A 22,469-nucleotide genomic window follows, 5' to 3' on the forward strand; every position below is an offset into this window, starting at 1 on the left:
GCCTTCCTTGTAGCTGGGACCACAGGTGTGTGCTACCACACCTGGCTAATTTTTGTATTTTTAGTAGAGACATAGTCTCACTATGTTGCCCAGGCTGGTCTCAAACTCCTGGGTTCAAGCAATCCTACTGCCTTGGCCTCCCAAAGTGCTGGAATTACAAGTGGGAGCCACCATTCCCGGCCTTGGGGTAGTCTTTGCTACATATATTAATCCTTTCTCTCCTGGATTCAAGGTGTAAGGAACTGAAGTGAAGCTTCTGCCTTGGGACCCAGGCTGTCCAAGGTGGGGGTGAGGGTCTGTGAAACCCTCTTGGTCTGGGACTTCTGTATTCACAGAGGCTTAGCCCCAGAGAGGGAAACTTTCAACTCTGTTGGTCAAGAGAGACCTTATTTGAGGGACTAGGCCCAGTGGCTCACACTTGTAATCCCAACACTTTGGAAGCCTGAGGCAGAAGAACTGCTTGAGGCCAGGAGTTCGAGACCAGCCTGGTCAACATAGTGAGACCCTGTCTCTCTCTCTCTTAAAAAAAAAAAAAAAAAAAGAGGGACCTTATTTTAAGATGTCTGAGGCAGCTTGGAGTAGTGGAGAACAGGTAGCTGGTGGTTTCTCTGCAGCAGTGAGAGGAGAGGATGGGTAGATTCGGCTCAGGAAGGCTCTGAAGTGGTGGCAGACACACCACCCTCCCCCATCTTCTGACTGAGGAGCAGGTGCATGGCAGGTGCATGCCAGCACAGAGCTGCACTTGCCCTCATGGTGAGGAGAGACATACAGAAAGGCTAGAGCTAGTACTTTGCCCATGTGGGGCTGCTTTCTTTTTGAATAGAGGTGAAAGTCACATAACATACAGTTTATTATTTTATTTTATTTTATTTTATTTTATTTTATTTTTTTTTGAGACGGAGTCTCGCTCTGTCGCCCAGGCTGGAGTGCTGTGGCCGGATCTCAGCTCACTGCAAGCTCCGCCTCCCGGGTTCACGCCATTCTCCTGCCTCAGCCTCCAGAGTAGCTGGGACCACAGGCGCCCGCCACCTCGCCCGGCTGGTTTTTTGTATTTTTTAGTAGAGACGGGGTTTCACCGGGTTAGCCAGGATGGTCTCGATCTCCTGACCTTGTGATCCGCCCGTCTCGGCCTCCCAAAGTGCTGGGATTACAGGCTTGAGCCACCGCGCCCGGCCCAGTTTATTATTTTAAAGTGTACAAATCAGAAACATGTATTCAGAATGTTGTGCAACCACCACTTGTCTTTAGTTTCAAAACTTTGGGGGGGCCTGTTTTTGATTCTGGGTGAGATGCACTCACCAAGGTGACAAAGACCCTACCTGGCTTGTTCATGGCGTCTCCAGGACCTAGCGTGGTGCCTGACCGTGACACTCATAGGGTGTTTGTTGAGTGAATGAATGATGCCTCTTCAGCTAAACCCGACCTAGGAGACTCCAGGGCTCACTCCACTGTGCCCATTCCACAGCTCCGGCCCCGAGGTGTGCCCGTTCACCGGGCTGAGTTGTCACTCGAATTCAGGCTCCTGGGGCCCGGGAGGAGGCGACTCTACGGACCCGGGTCGCTGTGGCCCATCGCTTTCGATTTGACTCAGTTTCGGTCGCCACTCGCGGAAGGCGCGCCCCCCGCCCTCTCTCGGCGGCCCGCCCCGCCCCGCCCCTGCGCTTCCTCCGGGACCGCTGGCACTGCGGCCGCTCAGCCGGCAGAGAAGCCGGGAGCGGGCGAGGCGTCGGCGGCAGCGGCGATGGTGAGGGCCCGGGCGGGGCCGGCCAGCCCTGCGACGGGCAGAGGGCGAGTGGCGAGGGTGGGAGAAAGGAGTCCGAAGTCCACGGGCCGGGGCGTACCCTAGGGCCCATGCGGGTCAGACCCGAGGCGGTGACCACGGCCGGAGCAGGATGGGGCGGACCCTCCACTCCCCGCGGGCTGCCTGGGAGGGAAATGCTTGAGCCCCGTCCTGGCTGCACCGCGCAGAGCGAGCGGGGCCCGGACTCCCCATTCTCCTGAAGCGAAGCGGTTAAGAGCACCGACTTTGGAGGACTCCGGGCTGGGATCCCAGCTCTGTGACCCGGGGCGAGTCACTTAACCTCCCTGAGCCTCCTTTTCCGCATCTGGGAAGTGGGGTCAGTAATACCTGCCTTGTTGGGTCCTTGCGAGGTTAAAGGAGACACAATGGCAGAGACCCGCCTGGCACTCAGAACCCACTGCTAAGAAGTGGTAGGAAACGTAATGACCTCATCAGCCCTTTCCGCAGCTGTGAGGAGCCAAGCCTGGCTCAGGAGTTGGAAACTTGAGCAGATGGGGTGGCAGAGGCCATTCCAGCCCCATGGCAGGGTGTTGGAGGCCTAACTCCTCCCCTAGAGAAAGAGAAAGGGAGATGTTTACTCTGAAAGTTCCACTGAAGTTATCAGAGTGTGGCACAGGCCTGACTCCCTGCTAACCTCTACCCAGTGACACATTCCTGAGTTGAGTCACCCCCCACTCCTGCTGCATATCCTGGCCTCTGTCCTCACTTGCCATCTCCAAGGCGAAGATGTCAGGAACAGCTGGTGCCAGTTTCCCTCTTTCCCTAGGGCTCCTGGGAAGATGGACTGGGCAGGAAGTAGGCTTGGTGCTTTAAGATTTTGCCTTGGAGAAACTGACAGAGGTGTGATGGATGTGGCCTGGCTAGGGGTCAATGCCTGGATGGCCTCATCTCCAGGGAATTTGGAGGCAGGAAGAGGAAGTGGGGCAGGAAGGTAGCACTGAGCTCTGAGGCCATGCCGGGAAGCTGAGGAAGGTTCTGAGAATAGGGCAGAGCCAAGAGCCCACTTCAGGGTGTGCAGGGCAAGGGGTCAGGCAGGGGTAGGGGTGGGCTTCAGTCGGCCCTTAGCTCTTGGGGAGAAGCTCCTGAAGTGAAAGGTGAAGGCAGGATAATTTATTGGGGGAAGAGGGTACTGGGAAACCTGGGGATTCTCACGGGTACATTTGAGGCAGTCTGTGGAGGAGAGCCTAGGGAGGTTGCTCCTCCACCCATCCATCTCCTAGCCTCTTCCTGTTTCTTCTTTCACTATTGCCCCTTTCTCACCCTAGCTCTTTCCCTTCCTTCCACCCATCCCCTTTCCCTCCCTGGTCCTTCTTCCTTTTACTTTTCTTTTATTCTCTATGACTCATTCAACCAACAAGGATTTCTTGGGCATGTCCTTCATGCCAGCATGGTGACAAGTATAGGGGACAGAGCAGGAACAAAGTAGGATAGGAAAGATGGAAATGGAATGAGTAATTACCTGAATTCATTAATCTTGTAGATGATCCTCTCTCCAAAGAATGTGTGTGTTGAGCCACGGGCCTCCCTCATATGCACACAAATTAAGTTGGTAGCATCAAAAGGTTTGGTGGTTCTTTAGCCAGTCAGCTAAAGTGTTTGACCTCTTTGTACCTGTATCTAATTTAGCACACCGGTTATGAATGTGATGCCCGGAGTCTGTGTTGGTTCAACTCTCAGATCTACTTACTGGCTCTGTGATCTTACACAGGTGATTTAACACCTCTGAGCCAAAGTTTCCTATAAAACTGGGAAAAGGCCAGGCGCAGTGGCTCACACCTGTAATCCCAGCACTTTGGGAGGCCAAGGCGGGCAGATCACAAGGTCGAGAGTTCAAGACCAGCCTGGCAAGGATGGTGAAACCCTGTCTCTACTAAAAATATAAAAAAATAGCCAGGTGTGGTGGCACGTGCCTGTAGTCCCAACTACTCGGGAGGCTGAGGCAGGAGACTCACTTGAACCCGGGAGGTGGAGGTTGCAGTGAGCTGAGATCATGCCATTGCACTCCAGCCTGGGTGACAGAGTTGAGACTGTGTCTCAAAACAAAAACAAACAAGCAAACAAAATAACTGGGTTAATAATATGGTCTTCAATGGGTTGTTGGGTGAAGATTAAATGAGGCAGAGCAAATGAACAGCAAGCAGCATAGTGCTTAGCTCAGAGTATATGCCCATTGAATGGTGGCTGTTATTCTTGCTCAAGATGTAAAACCTCAACAGCCTGCAGTGCCAGATGAAAATAAACTAGATGCTGGTTACCAAAGGCCCATGTAAAGTTCTGAGCTACGGGTTAGAAACAATTATGTGTACTATGTGTACAAGTTTGCCATAGGGAAGAGCTTGCTTGGCTGTGCATTTTGTAAAACGAAGAGGTTTTATTGACCACATGTATTACACAATTTTTTTTTTTTTTTTTGAGATAGAGCCTCGCTCTGCATCCAGGCTGGAGTGCAGCGGCACAATCTAGCTCACTGCAACCTCCGCCTCCCAAGTTCAAGTGATTCTCCTGCCTCAGCCTCCCAAGTAGCTGGGATTACGGGTGCCTGCCACCACGCCTGGCTAATTTTTGTATTTTTAGTAGAGACGGGGTTTCACCATATTGGCCAGACTGGTCTCGGACTCCTGACCTTGTGATCTGCCCGCCTTGGCCTCCCAAAGTGCTGGGATTCCAGGCGTGAGCCACCACGCCTGGCCATATTGTACAATTCTTGAGATCTGACTGCTAAAAAAAAAAAAAAAACGGAGCTAGGGAAATGTGGGCCACATCAATAATAATAGCCCTTATTTATTGAGCATTTAGTATGTGCCAGGTGTTGTGCTAAGCTTTTGATTTACATCACAAATGAATATGTCACATAATCCTTAGCTAACATTGTAAGAGAAGTCATTATTATCAGCACTTTACAGGAGAGGAAGTGGAGGTCAGAAAGGTCATATCCTCAGTCTCAGTCACTCAGCTAGTGAGTGGCAGAAGCAGGATTTCAACAGAGGGGTGCAAAGCAGAGCTCTACTCCTAGTCTCTGAGCTGAGTGCTGACTTAGGGAGGCGATGTTATACCAGTACTTGCGCCCATTTATCTGACGACAGTTAGAACAGGGTTTCTTAGATACTAGACGGGAGACAGGGAGACAAGGAGAGTTAGGATAGGGAGGTTTTTTTTGTTTTTGTTTCTTTGTTTTTTTTGAGACAGGGTCTCACTCCTTCGCCCAGGCTGGAGTGCAGTGGTGCAATCTTGGCTCACTGCAGCCTCTGCCTCCCAGGTTCAAGCAATTCTCCTGCCTCAGCCTCCCGAGTAGCTGGGACTACGGGCAGGCACCACTTTGCCCGGCTAATTTTTGTATTTTTTGGTAGAGGCGTGATCCGCCCACCCTGGCTTCCCAAAGTCCAGGGATTACAGGCATGAGCCACCATGCCTGGCCCAGATGGTGTGGTTTTGAGAACTGCATTTTCAAAGCAGGAATCAAAGAGATTGAGCCCAGAAAAACCTGAAGGTTTGAGTGTCATAGAGGGGATATTCTGTATAGGGGGCAACAGTCTGTCAAGAACATTTCCTGTGTAACTGCCACTCTCTGGCAATGACACAACTGCTCCCCGCTTGCTCTGGCTCAAAATTCCAAGCCCTGCAGGCTTCTGGCCTCAGGTCTCAGAAATGCCTCTCTCACCCTTCTTCCTTTCTCCACGCTCTGCTCGTCACCTCTCTCTGTCCTGGTGGGCATCTCCTCACAGCCTTGCTGATGGTACTTCTCCACCCCTCTGGCTGGCCTCTCTGCCGTTTTCTTACTTCTATCCGTGCCTGTCTACCACCAATAGAGAAATTATCCTGAAGCACTTCTTGACTGTCACCCTTGACTCAAAAACCCACACTAGCTCTTAAGTTTTATCACTCACTTGGAGCCAGTCTTCTCTACCTGACCTTTTCTGCCTTCTGTAGCCCCACCCTGTCCTGCCCATCCTCTGCCTGGTCCTCACTGTCAGCGTGTATCCCTATCTCTCAGTGCCAGAATGTCCCAGCTCCATGCCATCCTTCAAGGGGTCACCCCCCGCAATGGCACCCTCTCTGTGGCAGCTCCGACACTTACTATCTGTATCACACAGTGTAACTCTTTCCTCTTCTCTAATTGTATTACATATGTATTTTCCCCAGGGCAAAGTGGTCTCTTTAAGAATAGGCACAGTTAGGCCGGGCATGATGGTTCATGCCTGCAATCCCAGCACTTTGGGAGGCTGAGGTGGGAGGACTGCTTGAGCCCAGGAGTTCAAGACCATCCTGGGCAACATAGAAAGACCCCATCTTTAAAAATATAGGCACAATTGGCCGGGCGCGGTGGCTCACGCCTGTAATCCCAGCACTTTGGGAGGCCGAGACGGGCGGATCACGAGGTCAGGAGATCAAGACCATCCTGGCTAACACAGTGAAACCCCGTGTCTACTAAAAATAATACAAAAAACTAGCCGGGCGAGGTGGCGGCGCCTGTAGTCCCAGCTACTCGGGAGGCTGAGGCAGGAGAATGGCGTAAACCCAGGAGCCGGAGGTTGCAGTGAGCTGAGATCCGGCCACTGCACTCCAGCCTGGGCGACAGAAGCGAGACTCCCGTCTCAAAAAAAAAAAAAAAAAAAAAATATATATATATATATATATATATATATATAAGCACAGTGGCAGGCGGCGGTGGCTCACGCCTGTAATCCCAGCACTTTGGGAGGCCCGAGGCAGAAGCCGGATCCACAAGATCAGGAGGTCCCGAGAGAGACCATCCTGGCTAACCCGGTGGAAACCCGTCTCTACTAAAATACAAAAATTAGCCGGGCAGTGGTGGCTGCATCCTGTAGTCCAACTGCTTGGGAGGCTGAGGCAAGGAGAATAAGCGGGGAACCCGGGGTGAGCTTGCAGTGAGTTGAATCTGGCCACTGCACTCCAGCCTGGGCGACAGAGCAAGACTCCGTCTCAAAAAAAAAAAAAAAAAAAAAAATATATATATATATAGGCACAATTCATTCAGGAACTGTTTATCACATATCTGCTGTCTGCGGACATTATGCTGGGTTACCGTGTGGCATAAGGCAGTGTGACCCTTGTCCTCTTGCTTACCTCCTTCCAGGGTCCCTGGAGCTTTATTTCTCACAGTGCTAGCGGAGACCTGTGGATATAGGCAGGGTCCTTTTTCCTCTGGTTGAGTGGGGGCCAAAGAGGGCCCGAGACTTGAGTCTAAGGCCTCTGTGTTCCCTGGAGTGAATGTGTTCTTTAGGCCTGGGTCCATCTTGGCTCCAGGCAGGCCTGGCTTTGCACTGGGGGAGACTGGTGCAGATTACAGCTGGAAGCACAGCCAGCTCTCTGGAGAATGTGACCCCAATATCACCCCTTGTTGAAGAATAAGGTAACAACAGCTGTAGCATTTAGAATATGTATATATAAAAAAAGATAATATCCAGTATTTTTCCTGTCTCTAGCAGTGACTCTTATTTTCGAGTCTTTATCCATTCTCAAGTTTTTGCTTTGGACTATTTATTTTTATTTTTTTATTTTTATTTTTTGAGATGGAGTCTCACCCTGTTGCCCAGGCTGGAGTGCAGTGGCGCAATCTCAGCTCACTGCAAGCTCCGCTTCCCGGGTTCACACCATTCTCCTGCCTCAGCCTCCCGAGTAGCTGGGACTACAGGCACCCGCCACTACGCCCGGCTAATTTTTGTATTTTTTAGTAGAGATGGGGTTTCACCATGTTAGCCAGGATGGTCTCGATCTCCTGACCTCGTGATCTGCCTGCCTCGGCCTCCCAGAGTGCTGGGATTACAGGTGTGAGCCACCGCGCCTGGCCTTGGACTATTTAATTTTATTTTTTGCTTTGTTTTGTTTTGTTTGCTCAGACGGAGTTTTGCTCTGTTGCCCAGGCTGGAATGCAGTGGTGTGATCTCGGCTCACTGCAACCTCCACCACCCAGGTTCAAGCGATTCTCCCACCTCAGCCTCCCAAGTAGCTGGGATTACAGGCACGCACCACCATGCCTGGCTAATTTTTGTATTTTTAGTAGAGACAGGGGGTTTCACCATGTTGGCTGGGCTGGTCTCGAACTCCTGGCCTCAAGTGATCTGCCTGCCTCAGGCTCCCAAAGTGCTGGGATTACAGGCGTGAGCCACCGTGCCCAGCCTGCCTTGGAGTATTTGAATGTGGGGAATTTCAAAGGAGTGAATGACAGAGACTTGTTGAATGCTATAGTAGTAATAATAGTGATGATGGTTGACTCAGGAAAAGGTGAGAGTGCAGTTTCCCTGCTCTCTTCGTTGTTCCTCTGTGTTTCCTGCTTACTGCTTCCTCCAGCCTATGAGTGCACCCTCCCCTATAGTGGTTTGCCTGACCTCTCTTGAAGCAGGTTGCTTTTCTAGCTCGTGGGTAAATATTGACCTATTTGGGTTTCAAATGCCTGCCCCTCGAAACTCATGCAGGGCTAGAAAAACATGCTGGGAGAACATCTCTTGAGAATAAGAGTTGCTTTTGGTTAGGCTGTATCGTAATTGGCCCACTCACTGAGTCCTTGCTTGCAATGGTCAGCACTGTGCTGGCCTCCTGGTGGGATGGTGGTGGACAAAGGCAGGGCACTGCTCCCTGCCCTCCCTCTGGGAGTTTGTGGTCCAGCTGGGGAGATAGGACTCATACACTGGGAATTCTTGGAGGCTGTGTACCAAGCAGCTGCAAGGAACCTAAAGGAGGATTCTTGCCTGAGTAGGAGGTGGCCCTCTGTGACCACCAGATCTCTTCTAACACTTAAGTTTTCTGGTTTTAAGTGGAATTCAGTCAAGTGCCAAAATGTCTGTTGTAGACAATGGGTAACGTGGGCTGGCAGAAAACGAAGCTTGCCCTTCTTGTAAGGAGGGGAAGGGAACAGGGATGGGCTGTGGGGAACTAGGCTAAGAGGAAGGAGTTTCTGTGGTTTGCTAATCCACTGGTATTCATCTCCCTGAAATGTCCCTGCTCCTAGGCTTCTGGCTTATACTAGGGCCTCCTGCTTGGGGTCTCTGTTACGTGCACCCAAAGCCCAGTGCCTTTCTTGCACATGACCCAGATTTTCTCTCTCCCCTGTCGTTTCAACCTTCCCCAGCTTGGATCCAAGACCTCCCTTCCCAGTCCTCTGAAATGAGCTGGGAAGGGAGGCAAAGCTGCCGCCCAAGCCGGGAAATCTAAGAGTTGGTCTCATCTCTGTAAGTTGGACCCCAGTGAGGACCCCAGCTGACTGGAAGGCTGGAGGCCAGGGGCTGGTACCACTGACGTTCCCAGGCAGAGAGGGAAGTTGGGGCAGTGACACAGGGAGCAGGATCAGGCCAGGAGGCAGAACTGGCCTGACCAGTCAGAGGCCCAAGGAGGGAGATCTGAGCTTCTCAGTTTGGGGCGAGAGGGGTTAGGCAAAGACTATGATGTGTGCTGCTTCAAAATTACCTTTCTAGCCTGTAGGGTAGGTCTCCTCCCTGTGTGTTCCAGCCAGGTAGCTTGGTTACCCATTCTTTGCTGCCTTCTTAGGCCAGTGGGAAACCTTAGGGCAGCTGTGCATTATTGGGTAGAGGCCATTCTGGAGCAGGTGAGAAAAGAATCGGCTTTGTGGGGGGGTGGGGTCCTGGGACGATCCCACCTTGGGACAGCTTAGAGGAAGCTGAGGTGCTGGAAGCCAGGGCCGACCTAGGTCCTAGGTCACCCTGCCTTGATGTGCAAGGGGAGGAGCCTGTGAGACCTAAGGTATGCTGCACTCACCCCGAAGGCCAGCCCTTCACTCCACACACATCACACCCTTACATGAAGGATGCTGTTACTCTTATGCTGTACCCACCTACAGGGGGAGAAGGAGGCTTCTAGATCTCAGGGGCAGATGAGGGTCAGGTGGGGGCCTCATGCATCCCTGACCTCGGGCTTGGTGCCCAGGCAGGAAAAGAGTTGGAGCGGTGCCAGCGGCAGGCGAACGAGGTGACGGAAATTATGCTTAACAACTTCGACAAGGTCCTGGAGCGTGATGGGAAGCTGGCCGAACTGGAGCAGCGTTCAGAGCAACTCCTGGATATGGTGTGAGGCCTGGGGGAGCATGGAGGGGAAGGGAGAGGATTGGGAAAGGCTCTTTTGGGCTGTATTCAGGATCTCCAGGTCATTGGTGGGGTTGAGGCCTTACTCAGGGCCAGTGTGGGGCCTCTGGGTTTCCTCAGGAACCCATAGCCTAGACATGCAACAGATAGACCCCACAAAATAAGGTGACCTTGGTTTGAAGCTGTGGACCTTCCTAAACAACTGGCGTTGTTTTTTGTTTCTTTTTTACTTTGAGACAGGGTCTCACTCTGTTGCCCAGGCTAGTACAGTGACTCAATCACATCTGCTGCAGCCTCTACCTCCCAGGCTCAAGCGATCCTCCTGCCTCAGCCTCCTGAGGAGCTAGGACTATAAGCATGCACCGCCGTGCCTGGCAGATTTTTGATTTTTTGTAGAGATGAGGTCTCCCCATGTTGCTCAGGCTGGTCTTGAAGTCCTAGATACAAGAGATCCTCCCATCTCGGCTTCCCAAAGTGCTGGGATTACAGGCATGAACCACTGTGTCCAGCCTGAGTACTGGCATTGTTAACAGAGGGTGAGACACTAGGGCTGAAAGTCAGGGGGCCACACTGGTGTTTGAGATGAGTCAGGTGGGGAGGGTTCCACGGCAGGTGGTATAGAAAGAGAGCAGACAAGGCCGGGCATGGTGGCTCATGCCTGTAATCCCAGCACTTTGGGAGGCCGAGGCGGGTGGATCACGAGGTCAGGAGTTCAAGACCAGCCTGGCCAACATGGTGAAACCCTGTCTCAACTAAAAATACAAAAATTAGCTGGGCGCAGTGGTATGTGCCTGTAGTCCCAGCTACTAGGGAGGCTGAGACAGGAGAATTTCTTGAATTCTCCTGTGAGCTGAGATTGTGCCACTGTACTCCAGCCTGGGTGACAGGGAGAGACTCCATCTCAAACAAAACAAAAACCAAACAAACAAAGAAAAAAAAAATAAGAAAGAAAGCAGACAAGATGGGGAGGATGCAGGAGGAGACTAAACCTTACTGAGATGGGACTGGGAGGAGCTGGCTCCCAGGCAAAGGGGGTGCCAGCTAACTCTCACTTTGTGTCTGGGGGTATCCGCAGAGCTCAACCTTCAGCAAGACTACAAAGACCCTGGCCCAGAAGAAGCGCTGGGAGAACATCCGTAGCCGGGTCTGCTTGGGGCTGGTGGTGGTCGGTGGCCTGCTCATCATCCTGATTGTGCTGCTGGCCGTCTTTCTCCCTCAGAGCAGTGACAGCAGTAGTGCCCCACGGACCCAGGATGCAGGCACTGCCTCAGGGCCTGGGGACTGACCCAGCTGGTCCTGAAGCAGAAGCCAAATGGCTGCACTGGCCGGTTCTGGTCTCCAGAGGACCTTGGTGTTTGCTCTCCCTTGACCCACCCCAGTGAGTGCCAAAGGGCAGCCCCAACATGTGCACCCCTGCATTTCCTGTCATGCCACAGACTGGCCCTCGAGGGCAGCCTGCTGTACTGGCCATGCTGGGCCAGCCCTACCTGGAGCTCAGTAAAAGCTGCTGTTTGATTAAAAGCTGGTATCTGTGTGTGAAGGTCCCCAGTTTGGTTAATCCCATCTGTCTCTACCCCTCGGGCTCCTTAGAAAGCCTATCACCCAAAGGACTCCACCCCTGGGAGATGGCTCCTTCCTCTCCCTTCCCTACTTGATCCAACCCTACACAGACCGGGAGTGTGGGTGCAAGAATACAATGGCCCCCAAACCAGACCCTTGAACCAGTCCTCCTCATCTGAGCCTGTTTCTCTGAGAATGAAATCTATTATTTTTCTGTCATCTTAATCTATTACTTTTCTGTCATCTTGGGGATGCTTAGAGGACCAATGAGACTGTAGATGGGATGACAAAGAAGAAAGCACTTCAACAATTTTTTTTTTTTTTTTTTGAGATGGAGTTTTTGCTCTGTTGCCCAGGCTGGAGTGCAATGGCACGATCTCAACTCACTGCAACCTCTACCTCCTGGGTTCAAGCGATTCTCCTGCCTCAGCCTCCTAAGTAGCTGGGATTACAGGCGCCCGCCATCACGCCCGGCTGATTTTTTATTTTTTTTTTGTATTTTTAGTGGAGACGGGGTTTGACCATGTTAGCCAGGATGGTCTCGATCTCCTGACCTCGTGATCTGCCCGTCTCAGCCTCCCAAAGTGCTGGGATTACAGGCTTGAGCCACCAAGCCCGGCCAAGAGTGCAGTGGTTCTTAAACCTGCTTCACCTGCAGAATTTATTTTTTTATTTTTTTAATTTTTTTTTGAGACGGAGTCTCGCTCTGTCGCCCAAACTGGAGTACAGTGGCCGGATCTCGGCTCACTGCAAGCTCCGCCTTCGGGTTTAAGCCATTCTCCTGCCTCAGCCTCCCGAGTAGCTGGGACTACAGGCGCCCGCCACCTCGCCCGGCTAGTTTTTTGTATTTTTTTTAGTAGAGACGGGGTTTCCCCGGGTTAGCTAGGATGGTCTCGATCTCCTGACCTTGTGATCCACCCGTTTCGGCCTCCCAAAGTGCTGGGATTACAGGCTTAAGCCACCGCGCCCGGCCTCACGTGCAGAATTTATACAAGTGCCATTGCCCAGGCCCCACCACAGATCAGTTAAATCAGATTCTTGGAAGGTATCGTACACGGGTGTTTCTAAAGCTCCTCCGCGCCCATTCTCTCCTCTGGGAATTCATATGTAGCCAGGAATGAAAAGGTCTTAGTACAAGCCACTAGTTTTACAGAAGCTAGGGATAGCAATGGGCTGAAGGTAACAGTCCCATGAGCTGGTTGAGGCCCCAGGTTCTCTGGCAGAGAGACCTCTCTCTCTCGGTTGAGGAGGCTTGCCCCACCCTTTATTATTATGCCTAACACATAAGAAATGTGCAGGAATTTTTGTTTTTCGGGGGTTGGGGAGGAATCAAACGCAAACTCTTGAACCAACTAGAGCGCTGCGGGGCAGAAGTGTCCGGCGGGGATCTGGACAGCGCATCGGGAAGCGCCATGGCCCAAAGCTCGCAGGAACCTGAACTCCTAGGCCAGCGCCGCCTTTTCTCGCAGAGGCCTCTAGCATCTGCACAGTCGAAGCCCTCTGAGCCTCAGGGCAGATTGAGGACCCTAACAGACCAGCCATTTGGACGCGACCGCGCCACAAATTCCAGGGAATTCAGTGTTGGCTCCGATTCCAAAACAAAAGTTTCCTCACCAGCCGGATCTCCGTCATTGGCGTTGGTCTCTGGTCACCTGACTTATTCAAGCCAATGAGAGGGGGCCGAATTAGTACTTCCGCTTTCCGTGAGGTTTAACGAGCCACTATGCCCGTCCTTCGGATACTCTGATTGGCCAGCCTCTCTCAGCTCCTCAGTTTATTGGGCAGCGCCGCTAGACCACTATCGAGCCGGGTGCGAGGGCTGTGTCAGGAGGTTGGGCAGCCATGGCGTCCTATTTCGATGAACACGACTGCGAGCCGTCTGACCCCGAGCGGGAGACGCGAACCAACATGCTGCTGGAGCTCGCAAGGTGGGTGCGCGGGGCTTGGGGATGGGGTCCAGCCCGCAGGTTTCTGGGCTGGGGCTGGCTGGAGAAGACGGATTACTAGGGGCAGTGGATTCTGGGGAGGACAGATGAGTAATCTGGAGTTAGTCCGGGCGGCGAGACTGAGGGGTGTGGGAATGAGCATCTCGATAATTTGGGCCGTCCGTTGGGCTGGCCTGGGCAAGGGGATTGCGGGAAAGATTGGAGCTGGAGAGTGGTGGGCGTGGGAGCGGAAGTTGAGGCATGGGGGCGGGGTTGGGGCCGTGTGCTGTGAGTGGGTATATTCATCAGGAATAGTAGGTACTGCTGACTTGGAATCTGGCTCTACCAGGTTATTCAGCGTGGCCCGAGTAACTTCTCTGAGCCTGTTGCCTCATTTGTAAAATGGGAATAAACACTTTACGTGCTGGAGCGGTCTGATAGCAGCTGTAAACTTTCCCATCGTGTTTTTTATCTAGTGAGCATCTACTAACTACTAAGGGTAGCTATTATTCCTACTAGCTGGGCAGGGTGTTTATTAATGTCCAGTGGATTATGGGGGTCAAAGAAAAAGCATAGTTTTCCTTTGTTCTGACTTTACATTTGTACCTGACTTCCCCAGGTCACTTTTCAATAGGATGGACTTTGAAGACTTGGGGTTGGTAGTAGATTGGGACCACCACCTGCCTCCACCAGCTGCCAAGAATGTGGTTGAGAACCTCCCCAGGACAGTCATCAGAGGCTCTCAGGCTGGTGAGGACACTAATTCTTTCTGCTATTTGGGCCAGACCCACCCCTTCCCCAAGCCAGACTGTGGTCTGGGTCCTTCAGTTTTCCAGGTCAGGTGGGGGCAAGTATCCTTCAGGAGTGGGAGCTTGGGAGGCACAGCCTGTAGCAGCTCTCCTGACCAGCGCTCCTTCCTAAAGAGCTCAAGTGCCCCGTGTGTCTTTTGGAATTTGAGGAGGAGGAGACTGCCATTGAGATGCCTTGCCATCACCTTTTCCATTCCAGCTGCATTCTGCCCTGGCTAAGCAAGGTACTGCTTCTCTTCTTCCAGCTCTCACCCTGCCCTGGGCCCAGTACCCAAGCTGCTTTCTGTTCATGGACTGCTGGGGGACTGAAGAAGAGTGGCAGTTGGGAACAGGGGAGGGTGGTTATCAGCTTATGAAGATCAGACCAAGGCTAGAACACTCCTCTACTTTTCTCAGACAAATTCCTGTCCCTTGTGCCGCCATGAGCTGCCCACTGATGACGACACTTATGAGGAGCACAGACGAGATAAGGTAGGGGCTGATGGTTAAGTGGAGGGGTCGTAATGGACTCCCCCTCAGTCCTGTCCCCCCGCTGCCTTCACTTCCCACCTCAGCAGGACTGGGTAGGCCTCAGAATCCCTGGCTCCGGCTGCCTTGTTAGTGACTTTGATTTGTGGTAAGAGCCTAAGCAGTGCAGATGCCAGAGAGAGTCAGCCCCATGATAGCTTCCCATCCCCTCACCCATAGGCCTTCAGTTTGGGCCCCTGCCCAGAGTGCCTTCTTTCCTTTAGGCTCGAAAACAGCAGCAGCAACACCGACTGGAGAACCTCCATGGAGCCATGTACACGTGAGGAGGCTGGGGCTGAGTGCTGGCCCTCTGCGTCTTCCTTACTAACCTTGAATCCTCATTAAAGGCTTCTTTACCCACCCTGAGGCTGTATTGATCACAGACCTGGCCAGGGGCTCTGCATCCTCCATCAGGTCTCTACTCCTGTTGGGGAAGGTGATCCTAAACCACAGAAAGCACCAGGCTGCGGTTTTCCTCCCTGCTGGCCCATCTGGACTCATGGCAGTGGTAAAGAACTGGATTACTGCATCAGCCAGGGCTTGGGCCTATGTGTTCATGGTTGGAAGGCAAAATGTGCCAGGGTCTGGTACCCAATTAATTACTTAAAGCTGATAAACTAGGCTGGGTGCAGTGGCTCACGCATATAATCTCAGCAGTTTGGGAGGCCAAGGCAGGTGGATCACGAGGTCAGGAGTTCGAGACCATCCTGGCTAACATGGTGAAACCCTGTTTCTACTAAAAATACAAAAATTAGTTGGGCGTGGTGGCACACACCTGTAATCCCAGCTACCTGGGAGGCTGAGGCAGGATAATTGCTTGAACCTGGGAGGCAGAGGGTGCAGTGAGCTGAGATCATGCCATTGCACTCCAGCCTGAGCAATAAGAGCAAAACTGTCTCTCAAAAAAAAAAAAAAAAAGCTGATAAACTAGCCTGCACCCTCCTCCTACTGCAATGTCTAGTTAACTTTGTAATCCCAGAGGTTTTCTTTCTCTCCACTGAGAAAGCCACGTTTAATATTTTAAAGTTGCTCTCTGTACCACCCCCACCTTCCCCCCATGCCTCCTAAGGAATCAAAGTTCAAAGCAGACTCTGAGTGGGGGATGGGTGAGATGATCAGACCAAGGCAGTTCTTTAGATTGCTTAGAGGCCCAGAAGGGTTTCAAGCCCTTTGAAGGGGTATTTGGATGGCACCTGGCATCCTTTGTTTCTGGCAACAGAGTGCACTCAGCACTCTCCTGGGGGCAAGGGCTTGCCCTCCTTGGCTTATGGAAAGCCATCCCAGATCAGGCCCCCCGACTCTCCAGAACAGACTACAAACATGCAAATTAGAATCCTTTTAATATAAAAAAAAAAAGTACTAAAATACCCACGTGGTTCTGCTGTGTTATTTGCCCTAACGGAAGTGAGGGGCAGAGTGAAGAATCCCAGTGCAGCTCAGTGGGCCCAGAAATGGGCCTTTCCGTAGGCTAAGGCGTGCCCACTCCACCTCCACCAGACTTCTATCCCCTCTGCTGTTCCCAGCCCCCAATTCCTGCAGCAGGAAACCCCAGTGGTCTGGCTTTGGCACTGGGAGTAGAAGGCACCTGAAGGGCTGGCTGGGTGAGTGAGGACAGGTGACCTTTAAAAACAAAACAACACTGTGGGGTGGGGAAGCAGGTCATGCAGCTATGGCAGCTGGCAGGGCCCACTCCTCTATGGCACAGGTGGACATGGGATGGCCACTTCTTCAGAAGTGAGGAAGCCCGGATCCCAACAGAATACTTTCTCAAAATTGTTTTTGGTACAAAATAAATGCAAAGAAGATATGGGGTGGGGTGCTGCAGAGGCCGGGCCAGCCACCCTCCCCAGACCTTAGATCATAGCGATGCTCTCGGGGGCACAGTTGAGGTGGGTGGAGGTGCTGCTGCTCCCGGAGGACTTGCAGGCCCGGCCAGGGGTAGGCTGCAATGCAGCCACCAGTGTGTCTGAGGAGACTGCCCCAAACTCATAGCTGAAGGTGCCATAGAAAATGAGGATATCGATGACACACACCCACTCACACAGGGCTGCCCCATGTTGCAGCTGAGAACTCTCATGGACAAAGAAGACTCCACCTGAAATGGGGCTAAGGAAATGTTCAGTAGGACGTATGGAAACCTGGCAACACGCCTTCTGCAGTCTCAGGCCTCACCTCTCCAAAGGGAGAGGTGTTAGGCCTCTCCCCCACATGGCAGTGTTAGGCCGCCATCCCCCATCCTCTTGGGAGGGAGAAAGGTTGAGCTAGAGGATGAGTTCCCGGCTGCCCCGTCCTGAAAGGATACTGAGGACCAGGGTGATAAAGGCGATGACAGCCAGCACACTTCGCAGATAGGCCACAGCCAGGTCCAGTGGGGCGGTGGCCCCTTGGTAGGAGAGAGCACAGTGCAGGCAGACAAAGAGCAGCCCCGCAGGGAAGGCCACACCAGCTCCAACGTAGTGCAGAGACCTGGCATGATCCACCTGGGCCCAGAGAAGGGCCAGTTGGTGATGTGGCCATTGGCCCCGCCCCTCCACCCCTCCTTCAGTGAATCTCCTCTCTCCCTCTTCCTTCCTCCCCCTCCTTTCTCATTCCCTCCTTCCAGCCCCAACCTTGAGGTGCCACCCTACAGGCAGCCAGGTCTTGTTAGGTAAAGTTCAAGGTTTGCGGGGGAGAAGGGGAAGCACCTGAAAGTTGCCAACCACCAGGAGGCCCGCGGCGTTGGTGCAGCCTGAGATGAGTGCTGTGGTGTTAACCCAAGAGTGCCTACTCTGCTCCAGGAGCTGCCCGTAGCGCAGGAGGCAGATCAGGGCCACTGGGGGAGGAGAGCACAGTTGAGGCCTTCCTCCAGCCTTGGCCCTGCCCAGTGAGCCTGTCAGCTTCCTCCAGACCCTGTGGTGCTCCTGCCCCTCAGAATGGACAGGTGGGTGGTGAACTAGGTTTCCTTAGGCTCCAGCCAGCAGGGTGGCTGTGTGGGAGTCAGCTTTTGGCCTTCAAGGAAGGGGAGAGATGTTGCTTCTATTGCCTCAGCCTTTGGTGGGGAGGGCTGCACAGGGGAAGGGCTTCCTGGGCCTTTCTGTGTTGGGGGCACTGGGCTGGGCAGGCAGGGTCAGGGCTAAGGGTACAACTCACCCATGAAAGCACCCATGTTGCCAATGAGGCTGAAGAGGCAGCTTTCTGGGGGATAGGAGCCGCACTTGCTGCGAGGAGGGGGAAGGACAAAGTAAGAGGGCGGCAGGAGGCCCAGGGGGCCCCCATTCTGGCTCACTGGCTCTCCCCTCGTTTACCTGCACCTGCTCCTTAGCAGGCAGGCCACTGATTTATGTGAAAAGCCAGGGTCCCTCATGAACAACTGGTTCCAGGCTGGGCCCCCAAAGCAGAGCTCGTGTGTGAGAGAGAAGGGAGCGCCCAGGAGTGTTCAGGCAACCCTGACACTCTTTGCTGAGCCTTGCAGCTGGTTTGGCCATCCTTGAGCCAGAACACGGGCTGGGCAATCGGAGGGCTCGAGCTTAAATCCAGGTGACTCCACTTATTAGCTGTGTAACCTGGATGAGTAAGACTGAGCCTGTTTTCTCACCTATAAAATGGTGAAAACCATAGCTGCCTCACTCCTGGGAAGATGAAAAGAGACAATGCATATAAAGCGCTCAGCAGAGTGCCTGCCCCATAGTAACTGGCAAGTAGTGTTGTTATGAAGTGGCTCTTAGGATACTTATTATTCCTGAGACCCAAGGACAGCTCTTTGCTTGAGGGTCTGTCTGGGAGGACCTCGGATCTCCCCCTGCCCAATATCTAGGCCTTACCTGATGAGGGGGACATTGTCCAGGGTGCAGCAGGTCTTGGGGCCCCCTTGCTCAGCAGGGTCAGGAGGGCAGGACTCGTTGTAGGACCTGGCAGGCAGGACAGGGAGTAGACTGGGGGAAGGGACTGCCCCCAGTCCCTTGGCCTATAGCCTCAGGCCTCAAAGAGGACTGTCTCCCAGACCTCCCCCACAGGGACAGAAGATCACACTCCCCATTGCTGGCCTGAAGCAGTAACCAAAGGGGCAAAGGGATGGTGGGAAGTGCGTAGGCATGAAGTCATGCCTGGGGACCAATTTCAGAGAAGAGCAGTGAGGCTCTGGGTTGCAGTCTGGCTCGTGGCACCCTCGGGCCCAAGAGGGGACAGAGATGAAGGAAACTTTAGAGCGAGGCTGTCTGCAGAGTCCTTCATACCAGTTCTCCACGGGACATACATGGTGGTTCATCACAGCCATGGCATACCTGTGGGAACAGAACTGTCACCCTGGCCAGCCTTCGTGAGCTCCCCATCAACCCACCCCACGACCCTTCTCTTCAACCTTGATTTCTGGCCTCATTCAGCCTCATTATTGTTCCTGGGGACTCAAGTTGGGGTCCCTGAGGCTTGATGCCATACCAGCACCTGCAGCATGTCCCCCAGCTAGAGGCCCCCTGGAGATTGCCCTGGCTAGAAGTATATTTGTCAGGGCCACCCTGCTGGACAGCAGTTTTGCCAGCTTGTCCCAAGGGGCTGTGTGCCCAGGCACCAGGCCAGGCTTTTGAGACAGCCAGAGTGACCCTGGGTTCCACCCTGAAGCCTACAACAGGACAAGGGACTTTGTGTGCATCATCAAGCTCCTGTTGCCCCCGCACCCCACTTTACTCACACAGTCCATATGCCAGTAATGGAGAACGCTGACAGGCTGACAGGCAGGAGGATCCAGGCGGTCATGAGGGAGGGGAGCCAGGGTGGTGGTGGTGTGGGGGGGAGGACAAGAGGTAGATGGGGAAGTGGGGGCGGACCAGCTACCTTGAGATGTTTCTGCCACAACCATCAGCTGCCCTGGCCTGGTGGAGAGAGAGCAAAGTCCAGGAGTGGGTAACTGGCCGGGAAGGGGGAGGGGAAGGGGGTCAACACCTTATCCAGGGCTCCCGTTGGGTCTCTGAGCGTCCAAAGTTTGGGCTGAGCCCAAGGCAGAACGTGGACACCCTCTGGCATTGGGGGCCTCCGCGGTCAACCCAAATGCCACCGGCGTGCTGAGAGACGCAGGCGGACCGTAACATCTGGAAGGGAGTTACCCTCCTTCTGAGGGACCAGGGCTGGGAGACGGGCTGGACAACCGAAGAGGCCACGCCAAGGAGAGGCTGGGTGCTGGCCCAGTGGAGCGGTGGCGAGTCAGCGGCGCGCAGGCAACCACCTGACCATCGGCGCCCTGGGCGAGGGGCAGGTTCACGCGAAAGCCCGGCCCGGCCCCCGCTCGCCTGGGCGCGGGGACCCCGACTGGGGCCGGAGCCTGCGGCCAGCTACTCCCCCGGACCCGGGACGCGAGACTCCCCAGGTGATTCCTGGAAGCCTGGAGGAAGGCAAGGAGCCCACTACGCACCTCCCCGGAACGCCCCGCCGCCGCCGCACCCTGCTCGGCCCCCTCGTGGCGCCGACTCTAGCTGCGGCCCTCGGAGCAGCCCTGAAAGGTTTAAAGGGCCGAGCGGCCCCGCCCCTGGAGGCCCCAGGCCTCGCCGCGCCGCCCGCCGGGACGTGGAGTCCGCGCAGCCCCGGCCTCGGCGCCCGCGCCCTGCCCAAGACTACAACTCCCGAGCCCCCGCGCCCATGTCACGGGGGAAACGTGGGCGGTGTCCCAACTTCGGAGGATCTGGGCGCGGAGGGCTGTGGCGTTAAGACCGCTCTAAAACCGAGATGCCTAGAGGTTTGGTTTAACCGGTTCCTGCGGGGGAAGCGCCAGCAGTTGGGGACCTCGGGGCAGCCTGCATTCCAGCTCTACCTGGGATTGTCGCCGTGCACATGGCTGGAGGAGCGTCTCTCCGCCGCTGCGCATATTTTGCAGCCTGCACCGGCCAACGGTGAGTCCTCTAGGAAGCTTTCTCAACTCGGCGCCCCATGCCTGCCTCTGGCCAGGGCTGCGGCGGGTCCAGAGAAGCAGACACAAAGCCTTGGCTGTTTCTTAAGAAATCCAAGCGCCTGGGATTTGGCTTATGGTTCCTGTGGCTCAGCAAACTCCGGAGGAGGGCTGCTTTCATTAGATACTTTTTGCTTTCCTGCGTGCAAGTACACAGTGTACTAGCCAGAAATCAGTGCCCAAGACGTGTTTCCCGACTGATCAACACGTATTTGAAATAAGGCGGCAGAGACCAGAGGACATCCACACATGTAGGTGTCAGTGTAGAGTAGGTAAGGATTAACATGGCCAGTGTTGGTAAGCAAAGAGGGGAAGGTGAGAGACCCGGAGGATTCTGGGAAAAGGAAACAGGATAGTGTGGGAAAAATTACTGACCAGCTTCACCAAAAACTTACAGGCTATGAGTGCATTCCTGGATGTTTCTTAAATTATTGCAAGGGTGGAAATACTTTCACATATCAGAATTGTACCTGGCATTCTGTCTCGAAGGCGGTCCCAGCATCTGTTGGAGCCCTTGTGAGATGACACTTGGGCAGATCATCACCTGAATGGTGCACGGGCTCAGGCTGCCAGGTGTGGGGAGCTGAAGTTTGGCAACACTGATGAGGCAAAAGCTATGTGCAACAACAGGACCCTGTGCTTTAGAAAGGTAGAGCAGAATAAACCGCACAATGACTTGAAGAGGGATCAACCTTCTTGGACCCAGTGGAAAGTAGAAATGAAAGCAGAAAACCTGTTGGAGAGCCCTTTTTCTTTTGAGACGGAGTTTCACTTGTTGCCCAGGCTGGAATGCAATGGCACAATCTCGGCTCACTGCTACCTCTGCCTCCTGGGTTCAAGTGATTCCTGTGCCTCAGCCTCCAGAGTAGCTGGGATTACAGGTGCCTGCCACCACGCCTGGCTAATAGTTTTGTATTTTTAGTAGAGACGGGGTTTCACCATGTTGGCCAGGCTGGTCTCGAACTCCTGACCTCAGGTGATCTGCTCACTTGGCCTCTCAAAGTGCTGGGATTACAGATGTCAACAACCGTGCCCAGCAGGAGAGCCCTTTCCTTAATCACATCAGGACAAGTAGTTAAAACAGGGCTAAGAAGTATGGCTGTGTAGTGATCACTGTACAAGCACATCTGGCTGAATGAACCAGTGGGGGATAAAATCCAGGCCACCTGCCGCTGGCTATGCTTTGTGCCTCAGGACCAAGGTGTGCTTCCTTGCTAATTGACAGGAACCATCTTCCTGCCCAACTGCATTCCCATTGATTAGGCACCTTATCTGTCCAATGGGGCTGTGAACCCTAATTAGAAGCTTTGCAATTCTTAACACTGTATCTTCTTGAGCTGGGTTTGAGTCCCTATCCAATCAAGATGAAGTCCTGAGAGGACTATTCAAGTTCTAACATGATGTGGGGGCAAGGCATAGTACTCCAGATCCGGGACATGAGGCAGCTTTTGGCTTAATATGACAATCTAATAGTTCCTAAAATAGAATTATCCCAGGATAGAGCTCCGTATGACAGAAGGGCTCTTCATAGGTAGTTGGTAGGGGGAATTGTGTATCATGTACGAAGTAGGACCAGATGTCTTTTTTTTTTTTTGAGATGGAGTCTCGCTCTGTCGCCCAGGCTAGAGTGCTGTGGCCGGATCTCAGCTCACTGCAAGCTCCGCCTCCCGGGTTCCCGCCATTCTCCTGCCTCAGCCTCCCGAGTAACTGGGACTACAGGCGCCCGCCACCTCGCCTGGCTAGTTTTTTGTATTTTTTAGTAGAGACGGGGGTTTCACTGTGTTAGCCAGGATGGTCTCGATCTCCTGACCTCGTGATCCACCCGTCTCGGCCTCCCAAAGTGCTGGGATTACAGGCTTGAGCCACCGCGCCCGGCCTAGACCAGATGTCTTTAAAAAGGCC

At 53.6% G+C, this 22,469-nt stretch overlaps 4 protein-coding genes across 13 annotated transcripts in view; 3 read left to right on the forward strand and 1 right to left on the reverse strand.

The window, feature by feature from the left end:
• Positions 1-1,618: 1,618 nt before the first annotated feature.
• Positions 1,619-11,395, forward strand: VAMP5 (vesicle associated membrane protein 5). 2 transcript variants are annotated; one of them, XM_009184563.4, is made up of 3 exons: positions 1,619-1,744; positions 9,701-9,838; positions 10,931-11,395. In XM_009184563.4, the coding sequence occupies exons 1-3, from the start codon at positions 1,742-1,744 to the stop codon at positions 11,138-11,140; spliced, it is 351 nt and encodes a 116-aa protein (XP_009182827.1). In that variant the 5' UTR covers positions 1,619-1,741; the 3' UTR covers positions 11,141-11,395. The 2 variants fall into 2 exon arrangements, with proteins under 2 accessions (XP_009182827.1, XP_009182828.1); XM_009184564.4 differs by lacking the exon at positions 1,619-1,744 and adding an exon at positions 7,882-8,988.
• A 956-nt stretch (positions 11,396-12,351) lies between these two features.
• On the forward strand, positions 12,352-15,022 carry RNF181 (ring finger protein 181). Of its 2 annotated transcripts, XM_003908914.5 has the most exons (5): positions 12,736-13,343; positions 13,960-14,090; positions 14,264-14,373; positions 14,546-14,620; positions 14,881-15,022. In XM_003908914.5, the coding sequence occupies exons 1-5, from the start codon at positions 13,258-13,260 to the stop codon at positions 14,938-14,940; spliced, it is 462 nt and encodes a 153-aa protein (XP_003908963.1). In that variant the 5' UTR covers positions 12,736-13,257; the 3' UTR covers positions 14,941-15,022. The 2 variants fall into 2 exon arrangements, with proteins under 2 accessions (XP_009182829.1, XP_003908963.1); XM_009184565.4 differs by lacking the exon at positions 14,264-14,373 and having other exon boundaries at positions 12,352-13,343; positions 14,395-14,620.
• Positions 15,023-15,977: 955 nt separating this feature from the next.
• Positions 15,978-20,539, reverse strand: TMEM150A (transmembrane protein 150A). 8 transcript variants are annotated; one of them, XM_031655316.1, is made up of 8 exons: positions 20,433-20,539; positions 19,320-19,500; positions 18,457-18,915; positions 17,941-18,264; positions 17,786-17,853; positions 17,341-17,468; positions 16,959-17,136; positions 15,978-16,751 (listed from the first exon to the last, which is right to left on the reverse strand). In XM_031655316.1, exons 4-8 carry the CDS (start codon positions 17,997-17,999, stop codon positions 16,510-16,512), a joined length of 675 nt encoding a protein of 224 aa, XP_031511176.1. In that variant the 5' UTR covers positions 18,000-18,264; positions 18,457-18,915; positions 19,320-19,500; positions 20,433-20,539; the 3' UTR covers positions 15,978-16,509. The 8 variants fall into 8 exon arrangements, with proteins under 8 accessions (XP_031511176.1, XP_021780716.1, XP_003908961.1 ...); XM_021925024.2 differs by lacking the exon at positions 17,941-18,264 and having other exon boundaries at positions 18,457-18,543; positions 18,868-18,915; positions 20,433-20,453; XM_003908912.4 differs by lacking the exons at positions 17,941-18,264; positions 20,433-20,539 and adding an exon at positions 20,037-20,129 and having other exon boundaries at positions 18,457-18,543; positions 18,868-18,915.
• The window catches only part of USP39 (ubiquitin specific peptidase 39), a 57,917-nt gene continuing 55,850 nt past the window's right edge, over positions 20,403-22,469 (forward strand). The window contains exon 1 of the mRNA XM_009184566.2: positions 20,403-20,511. The gene's annotated coding sequence lies outside the window, so the exon portion shown is untranslated. The remainder of the gene's footprint in view (positions 20,512-22,469) is intronic.

The sequence above is a fragment of the Papio anubis genome, chromosome 14, assembly GCF_008728515.1.
Source record: "Papio anubis isolate 15944 chromosome 14, Panubis1.0, whole genome shotgun sequence".
Classification (NCBI taxonomy): domain Eukaryota; kingdom Metazoa; phylum Chordata; class Mammalia; order Primates; family Cercopithecidae; genus Papio; species Papio anubis.

Coding starts and splice junctions, on each gene's coding strand:
- RNF181 (XM_009184565.4), top strand. CDS start 13,258: ATGGCGTCCTATTTCGATGAACACGACTGCGAGCCGTCTGACCCCGAG. Junction 13,344..13,959: donor ATGCTGCTGGAGCTCGCAAG/GTGGGTGCGCGG, acceptor TGACTTCCCCAG/GTCACTTTTCAATAGGATGG. Junction 14,091..14,394: donor CATCAGAGGCTCTCAGGCTG/GTGAGGACACTA, acceptor CTCTTCTTCCAG/CTCTCACCCTGCCCTGGGCC.
- TMEM150A (XM_021925024.2), bottom strand. CDS start 19,384: ATGACCGCCTGGATCCTCCTGCCTGTCAGCCTGTCAGCGTTCTCCATT. Junction 17,854..18,456: donor GACAATGTCCCCCTCATCAG/GTAAGGCCTAGA, acceptor CCCTCCTCGCAG/CAAGTGCGGCTCCTATCCCC. Junction 17,469..17,785: donor CAACATGGGTGCTTTCATGG/GTGAGTTGTACC, acceptor CTCCTCCCCCAG/TGGCCCTGATCTGCCTCCTG.
- VAMP5 (XM_009184563.4), top strand. Junction 9,839..10,930: donor CAGAGCAACTCCTGGATATG/GTGTGAGGCCTG, acceptor GGGTATCCGCAG/AGCTCAACCTTCAGCAAGAC.